The following is a 25,374-nucleotide window of genomic DNA, read 5'->3' on the forward strand; positions in this document are numbered from 1 at the left end:
GAGGGTCCTCTGGCTGAGGCAAGGTTTGAGGGGCTGGCTTTGATGATCCTGAGACGCAGCAAACCTCCCACTTTGGGTGTCTGTGGATGACAACCACTAAACCCAGAGCAAGATGGTCTGAGTGACTGTGAGAACCTCAGACAGGTGGGGATAATCTAGTCACTGTATTGCAATTAGGTGTTTGGGGCCAGAACATCAGCTCATTAAAATTCTAATTCATAACTTAATTGCTCATCTGGACCTTTAGTAATGAGTAGAGGGTCTCTGGGTTTTAAAATGATGCTCCGAGCCAGTGTGAGCACTTTCTCCAGCAGAGTGTGGCAGTGAAGCAGCCTATGGAAGGTGAGCCCTGCTCCCCGTGTCCTCCTCACACAGGAGGACCCTGCAGCCATGGGGCCACATGCAAGGCCTCGTTCCAGGGCTGAGGGACAGACAAGAACATGAGTCACACATGGATCCTGTCCTCAGGAACTTTCCATCTGATGGAAATAATAAGGTGTGAATATACATCATCACGGATGGAGCATGGTGGGGCCTGGAGGGCAGACAGATGAAGGACAAAGGGAACTCGAGTTTCCAGTTTCCTGCAGAGACGCACCTTCTGGAATTGAGGGCCTGACACAGGAGCCTGACAGATTCCCCGTGCGTCAAGGGGCGGGGCGGGGGTGGTGGTGCAGTGTCTCATGCCTTCCCCTCCAGAGATGTAAGCCACGCTTGACCGTGTTCCCAGGTTTCCCAAGAACCGGTTCAAACCCCCAAGACAGGATCAGAATGGATCCCTGGCTTGAAAATAAATCGGGAACTGCAGTGCTTCAAGCACAGAATTAGCCGAGAGGCAAAGAAATCTAAAGGAAGCCGGGTGAGGATGAGAGGCGCGTGGACATTTCTGGGGGAAAAATGCTGTGCGTGTTGTACATCACCAGCCACCAAATGTGAACCGCAGCAGTGAGAGAGGCTGGCGAGGGTCCCTGAATACATTTCTTGTGAGTTCTCTCAACACCAAATGGATAAAAAAAAAAATTTTTTTTTCCTCCTGAGATGCCACAAAAATCAGCATGTCCTTCTGTTGTTTCAAAAATGACATTTAAGCAGCAGTGAGGCTGACTGTACTGCAGTGGGGGGAGGGGGCAGTGGCAGGGATGGATGAACAAAAGAACTGGGGGTCAGGAGGAGTGGGGTGGATCAGGGACAGCTTAGCTTGGTGGAGGGACCTGAACAGGAGGGGAAGAGAAGGGCTGGGAGGCCAGGAGGGAAATCAGGAAATCAGGACTGGCACGCATGAGTCTGATTTTCCAGCCTCTGAAGCAACTTTTTGCAAAAGGGGCCCCATTGGAGACCACCCACCCCTTGGAACACAATTTGGGGGCAAGTGAGAGAGGCGGCTTCTCTGAGTCTATGGGGACTGCTTGGTTAGGAGTCGCATCTATAAAAAGAGCCCATCACATGTATGCAGAGAGAATAGTTGAGGCACAAAAAACTCAGACGTGGGTATGGAGCTGAGAAATGGCAGGGTGACCCCTCCCCTCATATCCCACCCCCCACATTGTTAAAGACCCATACCCATGGGCTCAGTTTGGGTTTCTTTGCTTACGAATCACTGTGAATGGGTATCTCTGATTTGTTTTAGTGGCTGTAGATGTATTTGTATGGACCAATACATCCAAACAGCACAGAATGAAAACAGGGGTGAAGCTCCACCCAAGGGGGTCTGGGGAAGTGAGAACAGATATCACTATTTTTCATAGGCAAGTGGTAACATTTTCATTGGCAGGTTACTCTTGTTCAGTCACTAAATCTTGTCCAACTCTTTGTGACCCCACTGACTGCAGCACACCAGGCTTCCCAGTCCTTCACTATCTCGTGAAGTTTGCTCAAACTCATGTCCTTTGAGTTGATGATGCCAAGAGTTCCCAAATAAGGATGATTATTTGTGCCAGGTACCAAGTGCTTTACATATATTATTACAATTAATCCTGCAGCAATAAAGTGATGAAGGGATTTTCATAACCCACTTTATTGGTGAATAAACTAAGACTCAAAGAGCTTAACTAGCTTGTTGAAGTCTCATAGCTGGTTAGGACAAAGCCAGATGGGAATGCTAGGCTCTCTCACTCCAAGTCCAAGATTTTTCCTTGTTTCCTCATAAACAAAAGATTTGAGAGCAGTGAAACAATGACATAGGAGGTGAGAGAAAGAGAAATCACCTATCTCACATGAAGGAAACAACTTCCCTTCCCAGGGAGGCAATGGGAAGGGGAAAAAAAGAATAAAACACAGTTTTGCTTTGATAGATGACAGTGTGATATTAATAAGTTAAGTTTAAGACAGATAAATTAGGGAGACATTCTTCACATTACCAAAGTTGCATTTACTTCATGAAGTGATTTTGTTAAGAGTTACTTTAGGTAAATGGCATCCAATGTACATTGTACATTTAAACTAAGTAACAAATAAAAATCTTTCACATGTAACTCTGGACAAAGACAGGCAGACTCCTGAGAAGACAGAAAAAAATATAATCCCTTAAATGTGTCTCTCAGTAGTAGTTTTGTTTGCATTCAGAGCTTCCAGTCTTCTAAGAATCCTGAAAGAAAGAAAGTGAAAGTGAAGTCGCTCAGTCATGTCCGACTCTTTGCGACCCCATGGATGCAAAGAGCCTACCAGGCTCTTCAGTCCATGGAATTCTCCAGGCAAGAATACTGGAGTGGGTTGCCATTTCTTTCTCCAGGGGATCTTCCCAACCCAGGGATCAAACCCGGGTCTCCAGCACTGCAGGCAGACGCTTTACTGTCTGAGCCACTATGGGCACAACTGTGAAATAGCTAACCTCGCCTTTGAATCATCCATTACTTTCAAGAACATTATATTCTAGATATTGGGGGCACATAAGCCTATTTTTGCATTTGGTTAGGATTCTTTACCAACTGAGCTATAAGGGAAGCCCAAGCTCAGTTGGTAAAGAATCTTAACCAAATGCAAAAATAGGCTTATGTGCCCCCAATATCTAGAACATAATGTTCTTAAAAGTAATGGACGATTCAAAGGCGAGGTTAGCTATTTCACAGTTGTGCCCATAGCCACAACCACCAAACAGTAGTTACAGCTTGAAAAGCTGTAAGAAAAGACATAGAACCACAAGTCTCAAAGTACAAGTTCCTCAGACAAAAGGTTAATGAACTTTAGATACCAACCCCAGAGCCCTTCAGCCAAGCAGAAACACGGCACTATTAATAGGAGTCATGACAGCTAAGGCAGTCACTGACCTGGGCTGGATCTTCCCCCAACATGTTGCATTTCAAAAGGCCTGTTATCTCAGAGAAGGCTGCATTGTCTCTCTAATTATGTCTCCAAGAAACAATATTCTTCTCCTTGCATTTCAGAGAGTGGCCCTGCTAAAGGTATAGGAACTTAACCGTGAACCACAGAGCCTAAGAGGATGAAGGCAGAGGCCACAGGGGAGCTGTCCAACTCTATTGGCTGGATGAGAGATGAGGATGTTTATTGGGTTGAAAATAGCTTTAATTAGGGACCTAAGCAAAGAAGCAGATAAGTCATAAATTGCTTCAATAGACAAAGGAACTGGGAGTTGCAAGCTTGCCCAACTGCTTCCCATCCTGGTTGTGGTTCAAAGTGGCAGGCTGCGAACTCCAAAAGCCAATTCAACATTTGCAACTCATTATCTCCATGTAACAGGCAGTAAAGAGACACTGTCCTCCCATTAGATGATGAACTCCTTTAGCACAAGACACAGACCCTGTGTTCCTGCTGTCCCAGTGAACACAAATGTGTTTGGAAATAGGATGAGTTACCAAAAGCACCTCTAGATTAGAATCCCAAGGCAAGAGAATAAAAAAAAATATTAAAATGTATGATTCAAGACAATTTTCCTGAATTTTTTTAAAAAAAAGATTTGAAAATACACACTGAAAGAGCTCACCTCATACTTGAAACTCTCTCAACCCAGAACTATCAACATCAAGACATGATGTGATAAAATTATAGGATTTTAATAAAGATAAAGAAAAATATCTTTATAATACTTAGAAACAAAATTAGACTATCACATGATTTTTGATAACAATATTTGTGCTAAAAGAAACTAGACTATTTTATTTTTAATACCTATATTTATGATAGTTAAAGAAAAAAGTTGGTTAAGGATTTTATACCCAGCAAAACTGACTTCATGTAGGAAGAGCACAAGCTGTTATCAACACTCATGAATTCAGAGAATATTGTTTCTGTGAAATGAACACTGACTAAGGAATCTACTAAAGAATTAGTTTCAGACAAAAATGACTAAATTGGCATCAACATAAGGACAGTGAATGTTAAGTATATATCTACCTATAGAACTAAAGCTAAATGAGGGTTAAAAGGAATAGACTATAGTATATATTGACTATATGATTAATAATACAAATATAACTAGAAAAACTAGGGGGATGGAAGAGAATTTGGAGCTTTACAAATTTAGCTATTTTCAATAATCAAAGTTGATGGTGGTAGTATTGTTATGATTATTACTATGAGACTTTTTATGAGATGTTCTAATTCTAGTTCTGTGGTTTTAGGAATCAGAACTCTTGGTTTGAAATAAAGGAGATACAAATGCAATATAAAAGTTATGTAAAACATCTATAGTTTTGAATCTGAATCTGAAATGGTTTGAACTTATAGAATATTTGATCTCACGCATATTACACCAGATAAGGCAATGGCACCCCACTCCAGTACTCTTGCCTGGAAAATCCCATGGACGGAGAAGCTTGGTAGGCTGCAGTCCATGGGGTCGCTAAGAGTCGGACATGACTGAGTGACTTCACTTTCACTTTTCACTTTCATGCATTGGAGAAGGAAATGGCAACCCACTCCAGCGTTCTTGCCTGGAGAATCCCAGGGATGGGGGAGCCTGGTGGGCTGCCGTCCATGGGGTCGCACAGAGTCGGATACGACTGAAGCGACTTAGCAGCAGCAGCAGCAGCATATTACCCACGTGTAAGCTATGTCTGCTGAAAAGCTAGAAACAAAGACCAGCCCAGTTAGGAATGAGCATACAGAGTATCCAGAATGTGGTCTTGAAATACCTTTTCCTATTAACAGAAACCAAGCTTCTTGCAGAAATGGTTGATTCCAAACCTGGGGCAGGAGATACACAACATGAGTCTGGAACACATTCATATATCAGATAGTTAGAAAGATCAGAAACTTAGAAAGATCACAAACTTCCTGAGGTCATGTCAAAGGGGACCCAGGAACCAACTGAAGAAGCTCCAAATGGCAATGGATTGAAATCCATCAAAAATGCGTGAATCCGTAAGTTCATAATAGTATTTTAAAAGAACTAACTGGTTACATTTCAAGGATGTGTGCGTGTGTGCATGCTCAGTTGCTTCAGTCACACCCAACCCTCTGCAACCCTATGGACTGTAGCCCACCAGGCTCCCTTGTCCATAGGATTCTTCGCGCAAGATACTGCAGTGAGTTGTCATTTCCTTCTCTAGGGGATCTTCCCAATCCACGGATCAAACCTGAATCTCCTGTGTTGCAAGTGGATTCTTTACCCACTGAGGCACCTGGGAAGTCCCATTTTAAGCATGACAGGAAGCCAATGTGTTATCTTGAAAACTGGATACATAAATGAACGGGATATTTATCCTGCCTTTCCTGTAAGAACTGTACCGTTGGGTGGCCAAGGGATAGAAAAATGGAAGCTTCTCCATTTGGAAGCATTAAAAAATTATCACAGGCGGTAAATGAAAACAAAATTATAGAGTGAGAATTACATCATTTTTCAGCCTTCAGGCAAGTGGTGGATCTAGACATTAAGCACCACTGAGTGCTAACATGAAAAAAGCAGAAACCACATGTTACATGCTTCCTGATGAAAAACATCATCACTGTGCTAAAGAGGTTGAAACTGAGTCTGCTCAAGTCTCTGGAAGCAGCTGCCAGGGTGCAGGAAACACAAAAGACTAGAAGGACACATTGAACTGCGAACTGCGCCACAAATATAGAAGCTTGTGTAACTCTAGAGATTTAAAATGCCTGAGTCCTTCCCCAGAAAAAGTGTAAGGAAAGAAAGGGACGGAGGGGATGCTGCAGCTTTTAAGAGAAATTTCAAATACAATTTTTTTAAAAAAACTGGCATACCTAAAAAACAGCAGTGAAATGCAGAAAAAAGTGTGGAGGCTTCTCAAAACACTAAAAATAAGACTACCATGTGACTCAGCTGGGTGTATATCCGAAAAAAACCCCAAAACACTAATTTTAAAAGATACATGCACCCAATGTTCACAGCACCATTATTTACAATAGCCAAGATGTGGAAGTAACCTAACTGCCCATCAACAGATGAATGGATGAAGAAGATGTGGTATATATGTGGGTATATTATATATGTACACATATATGTATATTTGTTGTTCAGTCGCTCAGTTGTGCCTGACTCTTTGCGACCCCATGGACTGCAGCACGCCAGGCTTAAACACATACATACATACCAAGGAATTCAGTCATACGAAAGAATGAAACTGTCATTAGCAACAACATGAACGGACCTGGAGGGTATTGTGACATGAAATAAGTCAGACAGATAAAGACAAATACTGCATGACATCACTTATACGTGGAATCTAAAAGGTACAAGAAACTAGTGAATGTAACGAGAAAGAAAGACACTCACAGACATAGAGAAGAAACTAGTGGTGACCAGCAGGTAGAGGAATGGGGGAGGGGGGATATAGGAGGAGGGGATTACAGGTATAAACTATTATGTATAAAATAAGTTACAAGGATATATTATACTGTACAACAGAGGGAATGAATATGTAATTTTATATGTAATATTATTTATATGTTATAATATATTTATATACTTTATACATTTTATAATAACTATAAAGGGAATATAACCTTTAAAATTGTGAATCACTATACTATACACAAAATTATATTATATTGTATATCAACTATATTTCAATTATATATATATATATACATATATATATACAGTAAAAAAATAGTGGGGAAGGCACACTAAGGTGACAAATCTACAGATAAATGCAAGAGAGTGATTACCATAAAAGTTGAGAAGGGTGGCGAGGACTATGATTATAATGGACAATGGAGGAGCTTCCAGGGTAGCTGACAAAGTGTCATGGGAACAAACATGTTTGCCTTATAAAAATTCACTAAGCTATGGATTTGTTTAGTATTGCTTTCTGTATCTGTTTTATTTCACAACATGAAGGTGAAAACAAATCTTTAAAAATTCCAACAGCAATCAATTTTAAAGAATGTTCAGAATGCTTTAAACTCTTTATGGAAAAAAAAAAAAAACAAACAAGCAATCAGGTTGCCAACTAAAGAGTAGGGAATGTCCAGATTTCATGGCTGTAGCCACTCAACCTGCACGGCTGGGACCACTTAATCTTTTAGCTCCTCAGATAAGGTAAGGAGCTTCTGGTCAACAGTTGGCAGACTAGGCTGCTGGCCCCACCCTGACCGTTATGAACAAGCCTTTTTTCAAAACCCAGTTCTAGCCTGGCTTACAAGATTTCTTGTTGCCACAGACTCAGTTTCAGTGGGAAAAGGACAGACTTTATCATCTCCAAATCTCTAAGAAACTGGTTTCCTGGGACTTCCCTGGTGGTCCAGTGGCTAAGACTCTAGGCTCCTAATGCATGGGGTCCAGATTCAATCCCTGGTCAGGGAACTAGCATCCACATGCCGCCATGAAGACCTGGCAGAGCCAAATAAATACATGAATAAATATTAAAAAGAAATAAATTGGGTTTCTGTGACTGTTGGGTCACCCTGATGCAGGCCATCTGCCTGGCTGAACCTCTGACTATTCCCCGCTTCTGGAAGTCCTCGCCCAGGAACGCCAATCATCTACGTCCTGAAGGAGCCCGTCAAGAGTCTGAAGCTGGCCTCTAGTTAGTCACCTTTCAGACACTGCCTCTCTCCAAGCCGCTCTGAGAGCCCAGGGTATGACGGTCCTGCTGCAGCTCAGGCCCTTCTGCTGTCACTTATGCTCTGAGGACTTCATCCAGTAGGTAAACCTCCCCTACAGCTTCACTACAGTATCTTCCTCACCCCACTCATGTCAGCTTTTTTCCAGCCCTCATGCGTGACTCACGGTCAAAGATTCATAAATTTGCAGATCTGAAAATGCCATCGGACAGATCATCTTTTAGAAATTACCTCACTTACTTTTGTTAGGAAACTGAGCATCAAAGAATGGATGGCAGGTTTGGAAGACCCCACATTTAACTGATATGGCTTGAACTAGACCCAGGATTCTCTGACAATGACTTTCTCACCCCTCCATCTCTACCCATCCTCGGCCATTGCCTCTTTTTAAATGTGCATTAATACTCGGCGCTTCCATGCAAGCTGACATTACCTCCGTGCCAGGAATGATGCTGGGTGGGCAGAGGTGGTGCTGGGGGCTGGGAGGGTCTCTTGGTGCTACAGGTACACCCAGCCCTGCCCTACCACAAATAAAGGTTTACAGGAAGAGCAATAAACAAGGAGTTTATTACCAAAGAGCATGCTAAATGCGGACACAGACTCTCTCATTGACCATACTCTACTCAGACTCCCCTGAACACTTCTCCAGCCAGACCTGACTCTTAGATATCTGTGTTCATCTCTGCATCATCCAATTTGATTAAGAGAAAGAATCCTGCTAAATCAGTTGAACAGACCCTCCCAACCCCACTAAGTGATCACCCTTGACATATGATCAGGCTCCTCATTACCCCCCCATCCCACAGGTGATGCCTGAGCATCTGTCCTGCCTTCAGCAAGAATCTTGATAGTTTGGTTTAAGCAGAACCCCCCCCCCCCCCATTTATCCCTGATATTTCCTCTCAGTAATTTGCTATGCACTGACCCCCACCCTGTTCCCTGACTATAAATTCCCATTTGCTCATGCTGCATTTGGAATTGAGTCCAACCTCTGCCCCACTGCAAGACCCCCATTGCAGTGGTCCCTATATCTCCACCATGGACCCCTTGAATAAAGTCTTCTTTACCACCTTCAACAAATGCCATGGATAGACAGCTAGTGGGAAGTTGCTATATAACACAAGGAGCCCAGCCTGGTGCCCTGTGATGACCTAGAGGATGGGGTGAGGGGTGGAAGGAAGGCTCACGAGGGAGGGAATATATAGGTAGTTATGACTGATTCGAGTGGTTGCATGGCAGAAACCAACACAACATTGTAAATAACTTATCCTTCAGTTAAAACATAATTTTAAAATGTCATGAATGCTTCTTTCTATACCAAATACCAAAGTATAGAAATGACATGGTGTTGTGGGCATACACGTATCAAAAGCTATCAAAGTGTGCAGGCCCATATACGCAGCAATCCTTCTTCTAGGAACTTGTCCCAGTTAAATAATCATGGATGCATGAAACGATTTCACTACAAGTATGCACACCACAGCAGTGTTTACAATTGTGAAATGTCCAACAATTGTGAAATGACATTGTTTAAATTAACTGTGGTATATCTATTCAGTGTAAACTATATAGTCAAAAAATAATATAGGAAATAACATGAAATGATATGAAAAGATACTCGTGAAATACTGATCAGTGAAAACACATACAACAAAATAGAATGTATACTAAGATTCAGTCATTTAAGGTACTCATTCCCACAGAGAAAGGAAGAGAACATATATACCAAAATGCTTTAAAATATCATTATTAAAGGTAATTTTTATTCTCTTTGTGTTTTCCAGAATAAACATACATCCGTGTGTAATAAACAATTAAAACTTTCTTCCTCTAGAAAACTTAGAAACTTGTCTGAGTCTCTCACTCATTCTCACTTGTGCATCCTCAAATTTGTGCTCTACACTTGAATCTTGCCAACAGCGTGGATTCCACCAACTTCGAGATCAAGTCAAAAGCAAACACACTAGAAGTCACGTTTTAACAGGACCTTGAGCTAGCTCTTCTCTGCAACTTAGAAGATGAGCTTTCCTAAGTACAAAAAAAAACTTTATTCAGGGTTCTTAAAAAAAAAAGAAAACAACAATAAATTTAAACTCTAGTGCTAACCAAAGATATGCAAAACAAAATAAAATGCTGTTTTATGCTTCCCATACCGACAAACATTAGAAACAATGATAACACTTGGGGCTGGTAAGACTGTATAATAAGAAGTATTGCAATGCACCACACTGAATAATACACACTTCTGAAAGTTAACCCATTTAAAAAAAGAAAAAGAATTAGTTTTACCGTTCCTTATAGCACTTAGGGAAATTTTCTTAGACATAGGTTTCCTGCTTTCCATTAATAATAAAGTTGTTTGCATCCATCTTAACAGTCCTTTGTCTCATCATTTTTCTTTATGATTTTTCAAATGCAGTTTGCTAAGACATGTCATAAGACATAGGAAGATAGCTGCTTATTTATCTCTTATTACTGTCCTGTGTGGCACTCAAAAAAATTTTCCAAATGGAACTGCTACCTGCTTGGCATCTTACAACGCAGAAGGGTTCTGGCAGATGCAGAGACCTAGAGAGGAATAGTCACTAGTTGCAGACCCTCAGTAGAGGGCCTCCCCTTGAAGTCTTAAAGATAGTTGCAGAGCTGGAAAGGTGGTACTTAGGAAAGCATTAAAGAACAGACGTTACCCAGAAAGATTGTCTCTGATCAAGGCAAAATCATCCATGTGGCTCTGCAGGGGACACTGACCATTCGTTTTAATACACTGACCCTCTTCCAATATTGGGACCCTTCCATTCGTTTTAATAAACCGACCTTTCCGATATTGGGAAACACGGGTGGGAGGAAAGGGTTCTCCAAACACTCCATTCAGGGGTCTGGTGGCATCAGTAACAAATCAGCGAAGCGATTTATTTCCTTTATTGATATTTTAGCGAGCACGCCTAAACAGAAAGCTACCAGCAAGGGTACAAGAGGCACAGACTCTCTCCTCCAGGAATGGGCTATTCGCAAACTACCTTGAGTACTGCTCTACTTCCGCATTCTTTGTCTCTGCGAGAGGCAGTGTGCCTGTGTGCGCATGCGCAGGCCCTGGTTCTAGCCCAACATGGAGGGAGGGAAGCTAAGGCTCCTGCTCTCCTCCACCCACGCAAAGGGAGGTGGGGCTCATAACGACTTCAACTGCGGAAGCACACCCCCCACCCCCGCCCCGCCCCGCCAAAGACAGCTCAGATGGGCAGTGAAGAGGAGGCGATGTGGCTCTGATATTCTGCAGGGCGGAGCTGATTTTTAAAGTGAAAGAAAAAGAGAGTCGAGTCCCTCTTCTCCCCCTAGTTGTTGACTCTCCAAAACACTGGGTCTGGCGCGGGTTCTGATCCCTGGAGTTTGATGCACGTTCGATTCACAGACTGCTGCGTGTCTGCACCAGATGGCCTCGAGTTAATGAACACAAACTCATCCCTTTTGCTCACCAGGGAAATGTGCAGCTCAATCTGATTTGTACTCTCCAACTAAAAATATTTGAGTATTTTTAGGGAGCATTTTACTGAGACAAAATGGCACTTCAGGAAAGCATTAAAAGAACAGAGACTAACCAGCAAATTGCAACTGCAGTCTCCTAAACGTTGATAACCCAGCTCTCAGATCACCCTTTAAGCAAAATTAAAGTAATACACTATGAACTGCCCAGGAATGATAGCTCCTTCCTGCCTTCCCACCCCATTTCTCTTTACCAACCCCCTGCCCTGCCCCAAGCTGAACTTATGGTCCCAAAGCACAATGTAGAATTCATTCCAAACACAAGATATTCTCATTTGCATACTAGCAAAAACATTTGTCACAGGGTACATACACACACACACACACACAATCTTTTCACATGTTCTTTTAATCTATATGTTCTTACCTATAACAACAGTTTTAGGATTCAGAAAAAAATTCGTTAGCTCTACAAGATCTCCATCTTGCCCAACTCAGATAGAACTTGGTTCAACTAAGTATTTTCCTGGTCGTCATCACCAGCAAACAAAATAGGGGCTCCTAATAAAGAATCAGGGAACAGGAAGCTGTTCAGTATAGATCCCTTGCTCCCTTCTCTAAACTCCCCCACTTCCTGCTATCTGACTAAATCTTAGCAATTCAGCATACAAACATTAAAGTCATAGCTTCGAAAGTCAGCTCTATTCTGGTCTCTTTCCCAGCAAAACTGACAGCCACAAATCGAGTTCTTTTCTCTTGAACTGTGACCATTGGTTCATCCAAGGTCCAGACAAATTCCTTATATCTGTGAAACTTGGGTCTCAAGTGAGAGCTGGTTTAAAAATGCTCAATCTCAGGCCCCATCCCAAACCTTCTGAACCCATGTCTGCATTCATTTTAACAAGATCCTCCGGTGATTCCTACATAGATGTAAGCTTGAAGAAAAGCATGGCCTTATTGTCATCTAATCAGGAATCTAAAAGTGAAAGTGTCAGTCGCTCAGTCAGGTCTGACTCTTTGCAACCCATGGACTGTAGTTCACCAGGCTCCTCTGTCCATGGGATTTTCCAGGTAAGAATACTGGAGTGGGTTGCCATTCCCTTCTCCAGGGGTTCTTCCCGACCCAGGAATTGAACCTAGGTCTCCTGCATTGCAGGCAGATTCTTTACCGGCTGAGCTACCAAGGAAGCCCGTAATCATGTATAACAATGTTTGAATCCAGATCACAAGTGTTCTTACAGGTTGCACTGTCTTTGTGGGGAAGTAGTTTAGTGATCTAGAACTGTTCCTTCTAAAGATATTTTACAAGTACCAAGCTTGAACAAAAACCTTTGACTTTTTCAACAGTGATCATCTTTACAAAGTCTCCCTGCTGGTTAGAAGAAGAAAAAAAATCATCATTCATCACGAAATATTCTTGGTATGGAGGGAGGAGAAGCATACTGTTTTTCACTTGAACGGATGAGCTTGAAAACAGGGTGTCACTACTAAGAGATAAACTTCCAGGGAAGGATCTCCGGCTTCCTTTGGCAAGATGTCTTCTGACTCACAGCCTTCTCCTGCTTGGGCAGCTTAAACGAGGTTCTCTTTGCAGCCAATTTCTGGAGCAGGTGCACAGAACTTACAGGAAATAACAGTTCTGTGCGCTGGTTTAAAAAACATACTTTTTGCCATCTTAGTTGGGAGCCACCGGCAGGAGGGGCAGGGAGAAGGCCTCAGTGGACTTCAGAAGCTCCCACTTAACCCTTCCCTGCCCAGTTGACTGTAGCAAAGGGTTGAGAGAGTCTGAAATGACAGATCCAGAGAAGACACACAAGAAGGAAGCTTGTTGCTGTGAAGGCAGGGGCCTCTGCAGGCACTGCTATGAGGAGTGAGCTGCTGGGGGCTTGGTCTCCATGCTGCTCAGCTCGGGGAGGGGGGCTGCCTGCTGCATAACAGACCATCATGCCTGGGTCAGAACAAAGGAGGAACTAGTTACAAGCCCACTCAGTTCTGGGGCCAAAAACTCCAACCCTGCAAATATGAGAGTTGCTTTCTGGATCCCATTTCAATACTAGCTGATGCTAAGTTCTAATTTGGTGAAACAACTTTGGGAATTCTGGACTAATTTAACTCAGAAATTCACCCTGACCATAGAATGATAGGATGTCACAGCAGAAAGAACCTTGTATGAACCTCTCATCCAGGGGTTTCAGGTTCAAATGCCTCTAGAGGGCACCAAGCGCAGTAAATATGAGTTCCGTGAGGAGGATCTAGAAACTGGACGGTCCAGTTCTACAACCACTGGACACAGGTGGCAGCTGAACACCTTGTATGTGGCTAATTCAAAAGGACACGTGCTGTAAGTAGAAAATACAATGCTTTTCCAAAGCACAGAAGAAGAAAATAAGTAAATAGCTCGTTAATAAGTTTTATATTAATTTAATGAAAGTATGTTGGATATATTGGGTTAAAGAAATGATTAATTTCTCTGGCTTCTTTCTAATGTTTTTAATGTGGATGCTGCTGCTGCTGCTGCTAAGTCGCTTCAGTCGTGTCCGACTCTGTGCGACCCCAGAGATGGCAGCCCATCAGGCTCGCCCGTCCCTGGGATTCTCCAGGCAAGAACTCTGGAGTGGGTTGCCATTTCCTTCTCCAATGCATGAAAGTAAAAAGTGAAAGTGAAGTCGCTCAGTCATGTCTGACTCTTCACGACCCCATGGACTGCAGCCCCCCAGGCTCCTCCGTCCACAGGATTTTCCAGGCAAGAGTACTGAGTGGGGCGCCATAGAAAACTTTCAGTGATGTATGTGACTCAGTTTGTGATTCACATCATATTTCTACGGGACAGTGCTGGTCTGGAGCAACGGGGAAGCATGGAGACTACAGCCAACCACAAAGCAGATGCCTTCTGAAAGCATTAAAACTCAAGACTAAAGCGAACAAGAAAAAAGAAGACTACACATCAAATTCCACTCGCAAGTCACTGGTTTGTGACTAACAATTTTTTTTAAAAAGAGAGGAAGTGTCCCAATAGTTCTTTGGTTAACATAAAGTCTAAAATGAAAAGCCAAGTCTCCAATTCTCCTACAGAGGCTTGTTTGCTGCTGCTGCTGCTGCTGCTGCTGCTGCTAAGTCGCTTCAGTCGTGTCCGACTCTGTGCGACCCCATAGACACCAGCCCACCAGGCTCCCCCGTCCCTGGGATTCTCCAGGCAAGAACACTGGAGTGGGTTGCCATTTCATTCTCCATAGAGGCTTGTTTAACAAAGTCAAAGGTTTAAATAGCAACTTGAAGGGAACCTATGACCTTCCATTAGTCCGTTCACCAGTCTGGCAGTTTGTGCCTGTAGACTGAGGCGTGCTTTGATCTGAATGTGCCCCGTCCCCAACATCATATATTAGAAACCTAATCTCGAAGTTGATGGTGTTAGGAGGTGGGACTCTAGGAGTGATTAGGAAGGTGATTGATTGTGTGTGTGTGTGTGTGTGTGCTGTCTCATCCGACTATTTGAGACCCCATGGACAGTAGCCCACCAGGCTCCTCTGTCCCTGGGATTTCCCAGACAAGAAAACTGGAGTGGGTTGCCATTTCCTTCTCCAGAGGATCTTCCTGAGCCAGCGCTCAAACCCATGTCTCCTGCCCCTGTATTGCAGGCAGACTCTTTACCACTGAGACACCAGGGAAACCCAGGTGTAGCGTAATAGGAGTTTACAAAGGGAACTAAGGTACGGCCTCCTTATGGTCAAGAGTTACAGGGAGAGAGACACACATTCTCAAGGTATATCACCAAGGTCATGGGTGCAAATGTGCAAATATTAGCAGATGAGCAGGAGGCAATGTGGTTGCAGAGAAGGCAACACCACAGGGAGCTAGGGGTGGCATCTTTGAAGAGCTGGGTTTTAAATAAATCTTGAAGAATGAAAAAAAAAATGGAGAAGGGATAAAGATATTCTAGGCAGTGGGAACAGTACGTATAAAAGCATATGACGGTGCAACCAAGGAGAATGGGGAGGAGCACAGTGGATCGGGGAGATGTTTTCTTGCATAAACTGTGCACGTTATTAAAAACCATTAGAAATAACTGCCTTGCAACTCCTGACAGCAAAGGTGAATTTGCCAGCGGTATAAATGTTGATGCCACCAAAAGCAATATCTAAATATAAACTTTTGCAATTTAAGCAATAAATGCATTCTGGCTTACTGTAATTGTTTTTGTTGATGATGATCATGCACAATTTTCATTATCTAATCATGTTTTAAAATGAATAGATGTATTGCGTGTGATTGTTCAGATTTGGTAGGCATTCTTTTCTTTTTCTTTTTTGGCAGGCATTCTTTTCATTCCATTTTCTTAGGCCAGCATTCTACACTGTGCTGGCACTCTCTATGTTAGATGCAGAAATCCAAGAACTAAGATACCAGGTAGGCAAGTTCTTTCAGATAGTACAAGCCACAGTTGGAAAACCTGGCTTAAAACTCAACATTCAAAAAATGAAGATCATGGCATCCAGTCCCATCACTTCATGGCAAATAGATGGGGAAACAATGGAAACAGTGAGAGACTTTATTTTCTTGGGCTCCAAAATCACTTCAGATGGTGACTGCAGCCATGAAATTAAAAGATGCTTGCTCCTTGGAAGAAAAGCTATGACCAACCTAGACAGCATATTAAAAAGCAGAGACATTACTTTGCTAACAAATGTCCATATAGTCAAAGCGATGGTTTTTCCAGTAGTCATGTATGGATGTGAGAGTTGGACTATAAAGAAAGCTGAACACTGAAGAATTGATACTTTTGAGCTGTGGTGTTGGAGAAAACTCTTGAGAGTCCCTTGGATTGGACTCTCAAACCAGTCAATCCTAAAGAGATCAAACCAGTCAATCCTAAAGAGAATCAATCCTGAATATTCATTGGAAGGACTGATGCTGAAGCTCCAATACTTTGGCCACCTGATGTGAAGAGCTAACTCATTAGAAAAGACCTTGATGCTGGGAAAGATTGAAGGCAGGAGGAGAAGGGGACGACAGAGGATGAGATGGTTGGATGGCATCCCCGACCCGATGGACGTGAGTTTGAGCAAGCTCCAGAAGTTGCTGATGGACAGGGAAGCCTGGCGTGCTGCAATCCATGGGGTTGCAAAGAGTCAGACACGACTGAGCAACTGAACTGAACTGAACAAGCCACAGTGCCACCGTCTCCTTCTTTTCCACCATGCTGGCCTTTTGTCACAGGTTCCTCTGCTTCAGCAAACCTACTCTACCCTACTGCCTCCCAGATCCCACTATCTGCTGGTCCCAAATTCTAGCAGCCTTTGTCCCTTTCCAGGATGACATACAAGTGCCAACTGTTAATGAGTAAGGAAATCACTCAGTCTTTGCCCGCCATATGAGAAGTGAAGGGTCCATGGATGCCCTGGTCCCCTTAGGGACCGCTACAAGCTTGGGTCGCTGAGTGATGCTGGAGCTGCCCTAACACACACGTATGCACAAACACATAGAACCAAACACAACACCACGAAGCAAGCAAATAAAACGCGAGGAAGATAAGAAAACAAAAGGCTGAATTATGATGCTGTGTCAGAGCAGCCTGTTAAATGGCTAGAATAAACCAAAACTTGAATTAGCTCAACACCTCCATTTTGAACAAAGGCTCCAGCCCAATGGTGGATTTGACCTTTTAGTTCCCCCCTATTAAATTTACCTTCATACGAACATGCCTTGACTGGCCAAACTTCCATTGAGTGAACTTAAAACACCAGAAGAGTGTTTTAAGAGACTCTGAATAAGGTGTTGCTTTTAATTCTGCTATATTTTCATAGATAGGTTTATAATCTCATCACGCTATTTTTGAAAATACATTTACCAAATTCTCTACAAATAGAATCTGTAATAACAAATTACATTTGTATAGCTCTCTATCACTTTCAAGATAGTTCCAAGCACACTTGATTTCCACATTGTATGGAAGATGGAAAAGGGAGTGTGCGTATGTGTTCATTGGTGAGCCCCTGGATCATTCGGTCCAAGACTTTCCCTTTACTCTTGAGGAAAATGGAGCCTGTAATCACACACATACTTAGAAGCAGACTGGACATAAAAAGTATGTCTCCTGACTCCCAGGCTGGTGCTCTATGCAATGCATTCCCATCCCACTGGCCAAAAGACCGAGGCCAAGAGTAAAGGAGAGACTGTATACTAATAGCCTCAATGCCTCACACCTACTAATACACACATTCTTGGGCAAGCCCCTCCCATACCAACTTTGAGCTTGAGCATGTGATGTGCTTCAGCCAATGGAGCATCAGCAAAGTCAGCAGAGGTGTGGTTAGCACCAGGGCATAGCATGCTGCCACCACCACCCTGTGAAGCAATCCAGCCTGCTCTAACCTTACGGAGGAGGAAAGTCCTTGTGAAGAGAAAGAGGTCCAGACCTCCCAGTTCCCCAGCTGAGCCCAGCCACCATCTAAATATAGTCACATGGACGAGAAACAGAAAATCATTTTTGCTTGCAACTAGTAAGCTTCGGGGTGGTTTGTGTATGCAGTGATAGATAATTGATACACAAAGGAAAAAGGAATCTGTCCACGCCAGTCATTCACAGACCCAAGAGTGGATGTGTGATCTTCAAAATCCACCACCTCACCCAGGAATAGAGAATATTTTGTTGAACTGAGCTTCCCTGTCTTGGAAACTTGAGAATCCAAGTTCCAGGTTCACTCAAAATCACTGAGATCAGCTCGTCCAGCTGCTTGATGCTTTTTGATTCTCATTTTTTGCAACTTCCTCCTCCCCTCAAGGCCATAGCGTATGGTTAGTTTTGCATGCCTAAGGGTGGAGGGAACCAGCCACCACTCTCTAGACCAGCATTAGAGAAGACAGTTGCTGAGACACCTTTGTACCCATGGGAAGAGGGACAACCCAGAGAGACAGAGGCCCTGTCCTCCCTCCTACAGGTACAAGGGACAGGGTGAGGACCCAGGTCTGTTCATCCAAAGCCAACATCTTTTAGAGGACACATGCTAAATCCTTTGCGAGAGGGAGAAGAAGCTCCAATCCCACGGCTCGGAGCTGATGATCCCACGTCAGTTCTGGGCATGATGCTGCCAGCTGGGACTGCAGGGTGTTATAGCTTCAGAGACCTTTCGGTGACCAACAGCCACAAGAGGTGGCTCCCAGAGAGACACTCAGCAAGAAGGAGGATGAGTTAATTTCTTCATTCCTTACTGATACCCCTGTATATGCTGGACAGGGTCTGAGATGGCTTGTAGATTATCTCATGTGGTTGGATATGTCAAGCTATTTATTTACAGGACATCACTTTAAAACCCCGGTCTTTTGTTGTCTGTGTGTTTAATAAAGTCTTCAAATTCACCCATAGGGTTTAAAAACAATATTAACATTTTTTGCAACAGAAATCTGTTGACTTACATGTGAGGGCCACCAGGGACTTCCCCACCACCCCCTGTGTTGCCAAATAAGGAAAACTGGGTCACCTACCATCGCTGAATTCTCCCATGAATTGATTAATAGACAATTAAAAAAGAGGTTTGGGAATGCAATTTGCAACATGGAAGGTGCCACAGAAACACACATTCCACTTAGGGGGGAAGAAAAGAAAAAGACAAACATATGCTGCAAACAAGTTTTAATCATTATAAATCATGCTGCCGTTTATTCGAGTGTAATAATACTATGAGTTGGAGCACTAGGGGTTTCATACCACCTTGAAAACACGGATCAAGCCAGCATGATGTACAGCACGATTGTTGGGTCTGACGTGTAAACTCATCGCGTCTGATTTTAGCTCTGCCTTCAGTCTGGTGGGAAGGCAGAGAGAGATGGCACTCGCCGTGCAGCCTGGAAACCCTGTGCTCTGCTCACTTGCTCAGCCAGCCTGGGGGTTGGCAGAGAGAGGAGCAATGGTGACCGGGGCTGTGGGAAGCGGCAGCAATTTCTAGGAGCGATGGCGGCTACCTGTTATTAATACAAACATACGCCTCTAAGAGGGCATGGCAACCCACTCCAGTATTCTTGCCTGGAGAATCCCATAGACTGAGGAGCTGAGTGGGCTACAGTCCATGGGGTCACAAAGAGTGGACACGACTGAAGTGACTGAGCATGCACACACACCTCCAAGATGTCATGGTTTTGAAGCTAACAGAGGAATATAAAAAGATTAACAAGTCAGGGGGCTCCATCAGAATGTAGTTATGGTTAATATTTACTGGATACTTCTCAAGATGCTTGTTCCTTTCTAAACATTATCTTATTTAATTTTCCTAGCAAGCCCACCAGGTGAGTATTTTTATGATCCACATTTCATATGTGAGGACACAGAGGCCAGAGAAACTAAGAAACTTGCCCAAAGTCACCAGAAGCACAGCTGGGTTGGAACCCAGCTATCTTTCACTTGAGCCTGGGCCCTAAGCCACTAACCTGAGATGCAGGTCAAGTTCAGTCTTTTAAGCTCTTGGTCATGAACTCAGTTTGGCAACTGAGCTCTGAGGCCTTCTGGAAGAGATCCTCCCAGCTGTATGGGTGAGTGGTTCAGTGACCTCTGCTTTGATTTCTGTGCTTCTCTGGGACAGATCAACAGGGCAGGACATACCCCAAGGGCACACCATCAGCATTGCTGTTCAGAGTGAAAAAGGGACCCCTGAGTGCCCCTAACACTTTTTCCAGGGTCCACAAGGCCAAAACTATTGTCAAAGTATTAAGATCTATTTCCTTCTTTCACTCTCATTTTCTCACCAGTGAAGGGGGGATTTTCCACCTTCAGGAAGCTACAGGAAGTGTGATGACATCACTCTGATGGCTAATGGAATATGTGCTTATGTCTTCAAAACCTCAGCGTTCATTCCTAATATGGTACTATCAATAGACACAATGCCCCAAAACAGATCACTGGGGTCCTCAATGATTTTTAGCAGATTTTAGAGGTCCGGGGATCAAAAAGTCAGAGAATTGCTGCTCAAGTCACGCCTAGAAGACCAATGGAAACGAAATCGCCTAAAATCTCAAAGCCTGGAGAGCAGAATTTAAGAACAAAAAGGACCATTAGCTTTGGCACAGCTGATTACGAACGAGCCATTTTAACTCCTGGAGTGGAGCCGACCCAGCTGACTCACAGGCACAGAAGGAGAGTGGGACGGACAGCTGTGATGAGCACCTCGTGGGGCAGAGAGCACCTCGGGGGCGCAGCTGACGTCAGGGGAGGAAATGTACTGGTGCAAAGTGAGTTATCAACACACCTCAGTGAGCCAGTGCTCCAGCCCAGCCCTTCCTCATCAACAGCTGAGTGTTCAGTGTCTCATTTGTCGAGCACATCATTTGCCGTGCAATGCCAACTGCTGATGTGACTCAGGATTTCAGTATCCGCTGAGGACAAGGTGCCAAGATACACCAAAGGGGGGAAGATGATTTCTACTGATCAAAGCTCTTCTGCAAACCAGGGGCTTGGAATATGCCATCTCATTTAGTCTATACAGTACTCTTCCCAGGAATACATCATTAGGTTAGATCCATGTTGGAGATTAGGAAATGGAAGTTGACTGGTTCAGGGAGTCATCCAGGCTCAAACCCCCAAGAATGATGAGTCCTAAGTCTGAGGACTAAGGACTAGGGACACCCAAGACTAAGGGCTCAGCCACTATGCTGAGCTTCCCAAACCCAGCTACGCATCAAAAATCACATGGAAAGTTTAAACCACTTCACGATTCTTGGCTCCACCCCTGAAGATTCTAATTTGGTAGGTCTGGATGGGACTCCAGAATATAGAACCCTATAAACAAGTCAGCTTCTAGCTTGCCTTTTAAATAACTATATCATTAAAAGGATAAGTCATTTCACATTTGAAAGTCTTTTCCACACCAGCAGTACTAGTTGGCTTTCTTCTCTGCCTTTTTTTTCCTGGAAGAAATGTTACGTTTATTACCTCATGAGCATTGCCCTCTACCTGAAACGAACTGGAGGCTCAGCCAATAAATGCAGCCAAACTGATGCAGAATGTTTTTTCCAAACGCTGAGCAGTCACGCAGACATGCTTTCTTTTTTAAAAAATAAATTTTAGTTTCTGCTTTTTCCATTTTTTGGCCACACTTGACATGGGGGATCTTAGTTCCCCGACCAGGGATCGACCCATGTCCGCTACAGTGGAAGCGAGGAGTCTTAACCACTGGACCCCCAGGGAAGTCCCAAGACGGGATTTTGTGTGTGTGTGTGTGTGTGAGGCCTGGGTGGGACAGGGCCTGAGGACACAATAAAAGGACAGGCCACAAAGGTCCTCATTTCTCCTAAGTTGTCAGACAATCTGCCGTGAAAACCCCATTACTTACAGGAGAAAAAACCCACACAGATAGGTGTGGAGTTTATTTTGCTTGTGTTAAATATGCTAACTTCTAAACAGATTCCAATTTAAAAGTGGCCGGTTTAGAATCTGAATTATAAATTACGGCAATTCATGATATACACTCAACTCTGATTTAAAGGATTGGTTGCTTTCTCAAGAAGCTATTTAGCCAAGAAGTTACAGAAAAGTGCCTGCCTCCAAACTCAAAGAATGGGACAGCAATGAAAGAATTTCACAAAATCCATTGGGATGGACATGTACACACTGCTATGTTTAAAAGCGATAACCAATAAGGACCCTGTACAGCACAGGGAACTCTGCTCAATGTTATGTGGATGGGAGGGCCGTTTGGGGGAGAATGCATACATGTATATGTATGTCCAAGTCCCTGAAGAGTCCGCTGTTCACCTGAAACTATCACAACATTGTTAATTGGCTATACTAATATAAAATAAAAAATTAAAAAAAAAAAAAGAATTTCACAAACACCAGCTGAAACATGGACCAGGGGTGTGGGTCCATGAGCTATGGTGTTTCAAGCTAAAGCAAAGGGTGATAGCTGGTGATGCAGAGAAGATAAACAAAACTTTTATATGGAAGCCACCCTCAACTTTCTCTTGGCAATCATGTCATCACACTGCATAAGAACCAGTTAAGAACCCCAGTGAGTGAAAAAAAAATCAAAAAGAACAAAATGTCAGCTCTGCCATCAGATGGAAAATGCGGCCTGGCTTCCAGGACTGGGAACTGGGTTCTCTTCTGCCACAGCAACCGCAATCCAGCTCAGGCCGGGCATCTACATTTCGAGTTGACAATGGTCTTCACGCCTACATCTCCCTAGACCTTCCAGCCCCACAGTGTGAGCAAGTGGGCTGAGGATTAATAGCTCCACTGTGCAGATGAGCAAATTACTTTTAAAAAGTCACATGCGTGGGTGCTGTTGTTCTTTGTTGTGTCCGACTCTTTGCCACCCCATGGACTGCAGCCCACCAGGCTCCTCTCTCCACGGGATTTCCCAAGCAAGAATACCGGACTGGGTTGCCATCTCCTTTTCCAGGGGCTCTTCCCGATGCAGGCATCGAATCCACGTCTCCAGCACTGGCAGGCGGATTCTTCGCCACTGAGCCACCTGGGAACCCATGAGTGGCTGAAGCACCACAAAAACCCATCAGGTGGTGGTGGAAACTTTCAGCACAGAGGCAGCGCTTCTCACACATTTTTTGGTCTGTGTGATCTTTCCAGTGTTCTTTCAGTCTTAAAATACATTTTTTTTTTTCCTACCAAGAAACCCTGATTCTGGCCCACCTTTCATTTTCTGCTCTGTTTCTCTAACCAGGTCTATGTTCCCTTTTTCACACACAACATACATACAGTGGCCTGGATTTTCTTTCTTAGTCCCACCTGATCCCTCACACACCCTACTTGCCTTTACCTCCTACATAAGGATACTTTCTCTTCCACTGCTCTTTGAGGATCCCTACTGTTCATTTGGGCGTCCCCGGTGGCTCAGTGGTAAAGGATACACCTGCAATGCAGGAAACATGGGTTTGATCCCTGGGTCGGGAAGAGTCCCTGGAGGAGGGCATGGCAACCCACTCCAGTATTCTCACCTGGAGAATCCCCATGGTCAGAGGAGCCTGGTGGGCTCCACGGGGTTGCAAAAGAGTCGGACGCGACTGAAGCGACTAGGTATGCTGAGCACTGTTCATTTACTGCTTATCAACCCGCAGTCCTCAATTTTCTAGGCTCCTAATTTAGCCCTGCTTTCATGTCCTATTAGTCTTACATCAGAAACACAAAGCCATGCTGTCATAACAAAGAACGTGCGTGTTTTTTTAGGACCTCTTTACGAACTGATGTAGCACAAAGAGGAGCACTTTGCTGAATACCATATTCCTATCACAAGTGCTTGGGTGTTGTGCTCTGTGAATTCCTAAAACCATACCACACCCTTTGGGTGAATATCTGTAAAAACAATAAATTAGTATCCATGGCACAAATAATGATATTCCTGAAACCAGGTTCCTTTTTCCTTCCACAAGGATTTTTCTTTCCTACTGAATCTTTCTATTTTGTAATAAAGTATCTATATTGGTAAATGTGTTTCTAAGCTTGGAAAGGAATCCTTGTGGCACAAGGGGTCTGATGCTTTCCTTAAGGAAATGAGAATGTCTAAAAATAAAACAAACATTCAAGCTACATTTGGAAGATTCTGTACATTGTGTTTATTGCCCTGTAAGAAACCGATGCAAACACCACAAGGTGTCAACAGTTTAGTGCTTAGATCAAAAACAAGTGCTGTCATGTAGTCTCCTGGTATACAGTAGGTGCCCAATAAATCTACTGAGAGGATATCAAGCTCTAACCCAATCCACAGTGTTTTTTGTTTTTTTTTTTTTAAATCATCATTATGTTACCAGTTCAGTTCAGTTCAGTCGCTCAGTCGTGTCTGACTCTTTGTGACCCCATGAACTGCAGCACGCCAGGCCTCCCTGTCCATCATCAACTCCCGGACTTTACCCAAACCCATGTCCATTGAGTTGGTGATGCCATCCAACCGTCTCATCCTCTGTCGACCCTTTCTCCTCCTGCCCTCAATCTTTCCCAGCATCAGGGTCTTTTCCAATGAGTCAACTCTTCGCATGAGGTGGCCAAAGTATTGGAGTTTCAGCTTCAGCATCAGTCCTTCCAATGAACACCCAGGACTGATCAACTTTAGGATGGACTGATTGGATCTCCTTGCAGTCCAAGGGACTCTCAAGAGTCTTCTCCAACACCACAATTCAAAAGCATCAATTCTTCGGCACTCAGCTTTCTTTATAGTCCAATTCGGACATCCATACATGACCACTGGAAAAACCATAGCCTTGACTAGACAGATCTTTGTTGACAAAGTAATGTCTCTGCTTTTGAATATGCTGTCTAGCTTGGTCATAACTTTCCTTCCAAGGAGTAAGCGTCTTTTAATTTCATGGCTGCAATCACCATCTGCAGTGATTTTGGAGCCCCCCCAAAATAAAGTCTGACACTGTTTCCCCATCTATTTGCCATGAAGGGATGGAACTGGATGCCATGGTCTTCATTTTCTGAATGTTGAGCTTTAAGCCAACTTTTTCACTCTCCTCTTTCACTTTTATCAAGAGTCTTTTTAGTTCCTCTTCACTTTCTGCCATAAGGGTGGTGTCATCTGCATATCTGAGGTTATTGAGATTTCTCCCGGCAATCTTTCTTCCAGCTTGTGCTTCTTCCAGCCCAGCATTTCTCATGATGTACTCTGCATAGAAGTTAAATAAGCAGGGTGACAATATATAGCCTTGACATACTCCTTTTCCTATTTGGAACCAGTCTGTTGTTCCATGTCCAGTTCTAACTGTTGCTTCCTGACCTGCATACAGGTTTCTCAAGAGGCAAGTCAGGTGGTCTGGTATTCCCATCTCTTTCAGAATTTTTCACAGTTTATTGTGATCCACACAGTCAAAGGCTTTGGCATAGTCAGTAACGCAGAAATAGATTTTTTCTGGAACTCTCTTGCTTTTTTGATGATCCAGCGGATGTTGGCAATTTGATCTCTGGTTCCTCTGCCTTTTCTA

The 25,374-nt window shown here is 43.6% G+C and overlaps 1 protein-coding gene across 4 annotated transcripts in view; it reads right to left on the reverse strand.

Moving 5' to 3' along the window:
• MSRA (methionine sulfoxide reductase A) overlaps positions 1-25,374 on the reverse strand; it is a 369,657-nt gene that overhangs the window by 56,881 nt on the left and 287,402 nt on the right. The window contains exons 6-7 of one of the 4 annotated variants that reach the window (XM_040235141.1): positions 5,088-5,139; positions 2,348-2,584 (exon numbers count right to left, since the gene is read on the reverse strand). The exons of the other annotated variants lie outside the window; for them this stretch is intronic. Coding sequence (XP_040091075.1) covers positions 2,559-2,584; positions 5,088-5,139 — 78 coding nt within the window. The 3' untranslated portion in view covers positions 2,348-2,558. Of the gene's footprint in view, positions 1-2,347; positions 2,585-5,087; positions 5,140-25,374 lie in introns of those variants that run through there. 4 annotated transcript variants of the gene reach the window in all.

Source organism: Oryx dammah, unplaced genomic scaffold (genome assembly GCF_014754425.2).
Source record: "Oryx dammah isolate SB20612 unplaced genomic scaffold, SCBI_Odam_1.1 HiC_scaffold_1, whole genome shotgun sequence".
Taxonomy (NCBI): Eukaryota; Metazoa; Chordata; class Mammalia; order Artiodactyla; family Bovidae; genus Oryx; species Oryx dammah.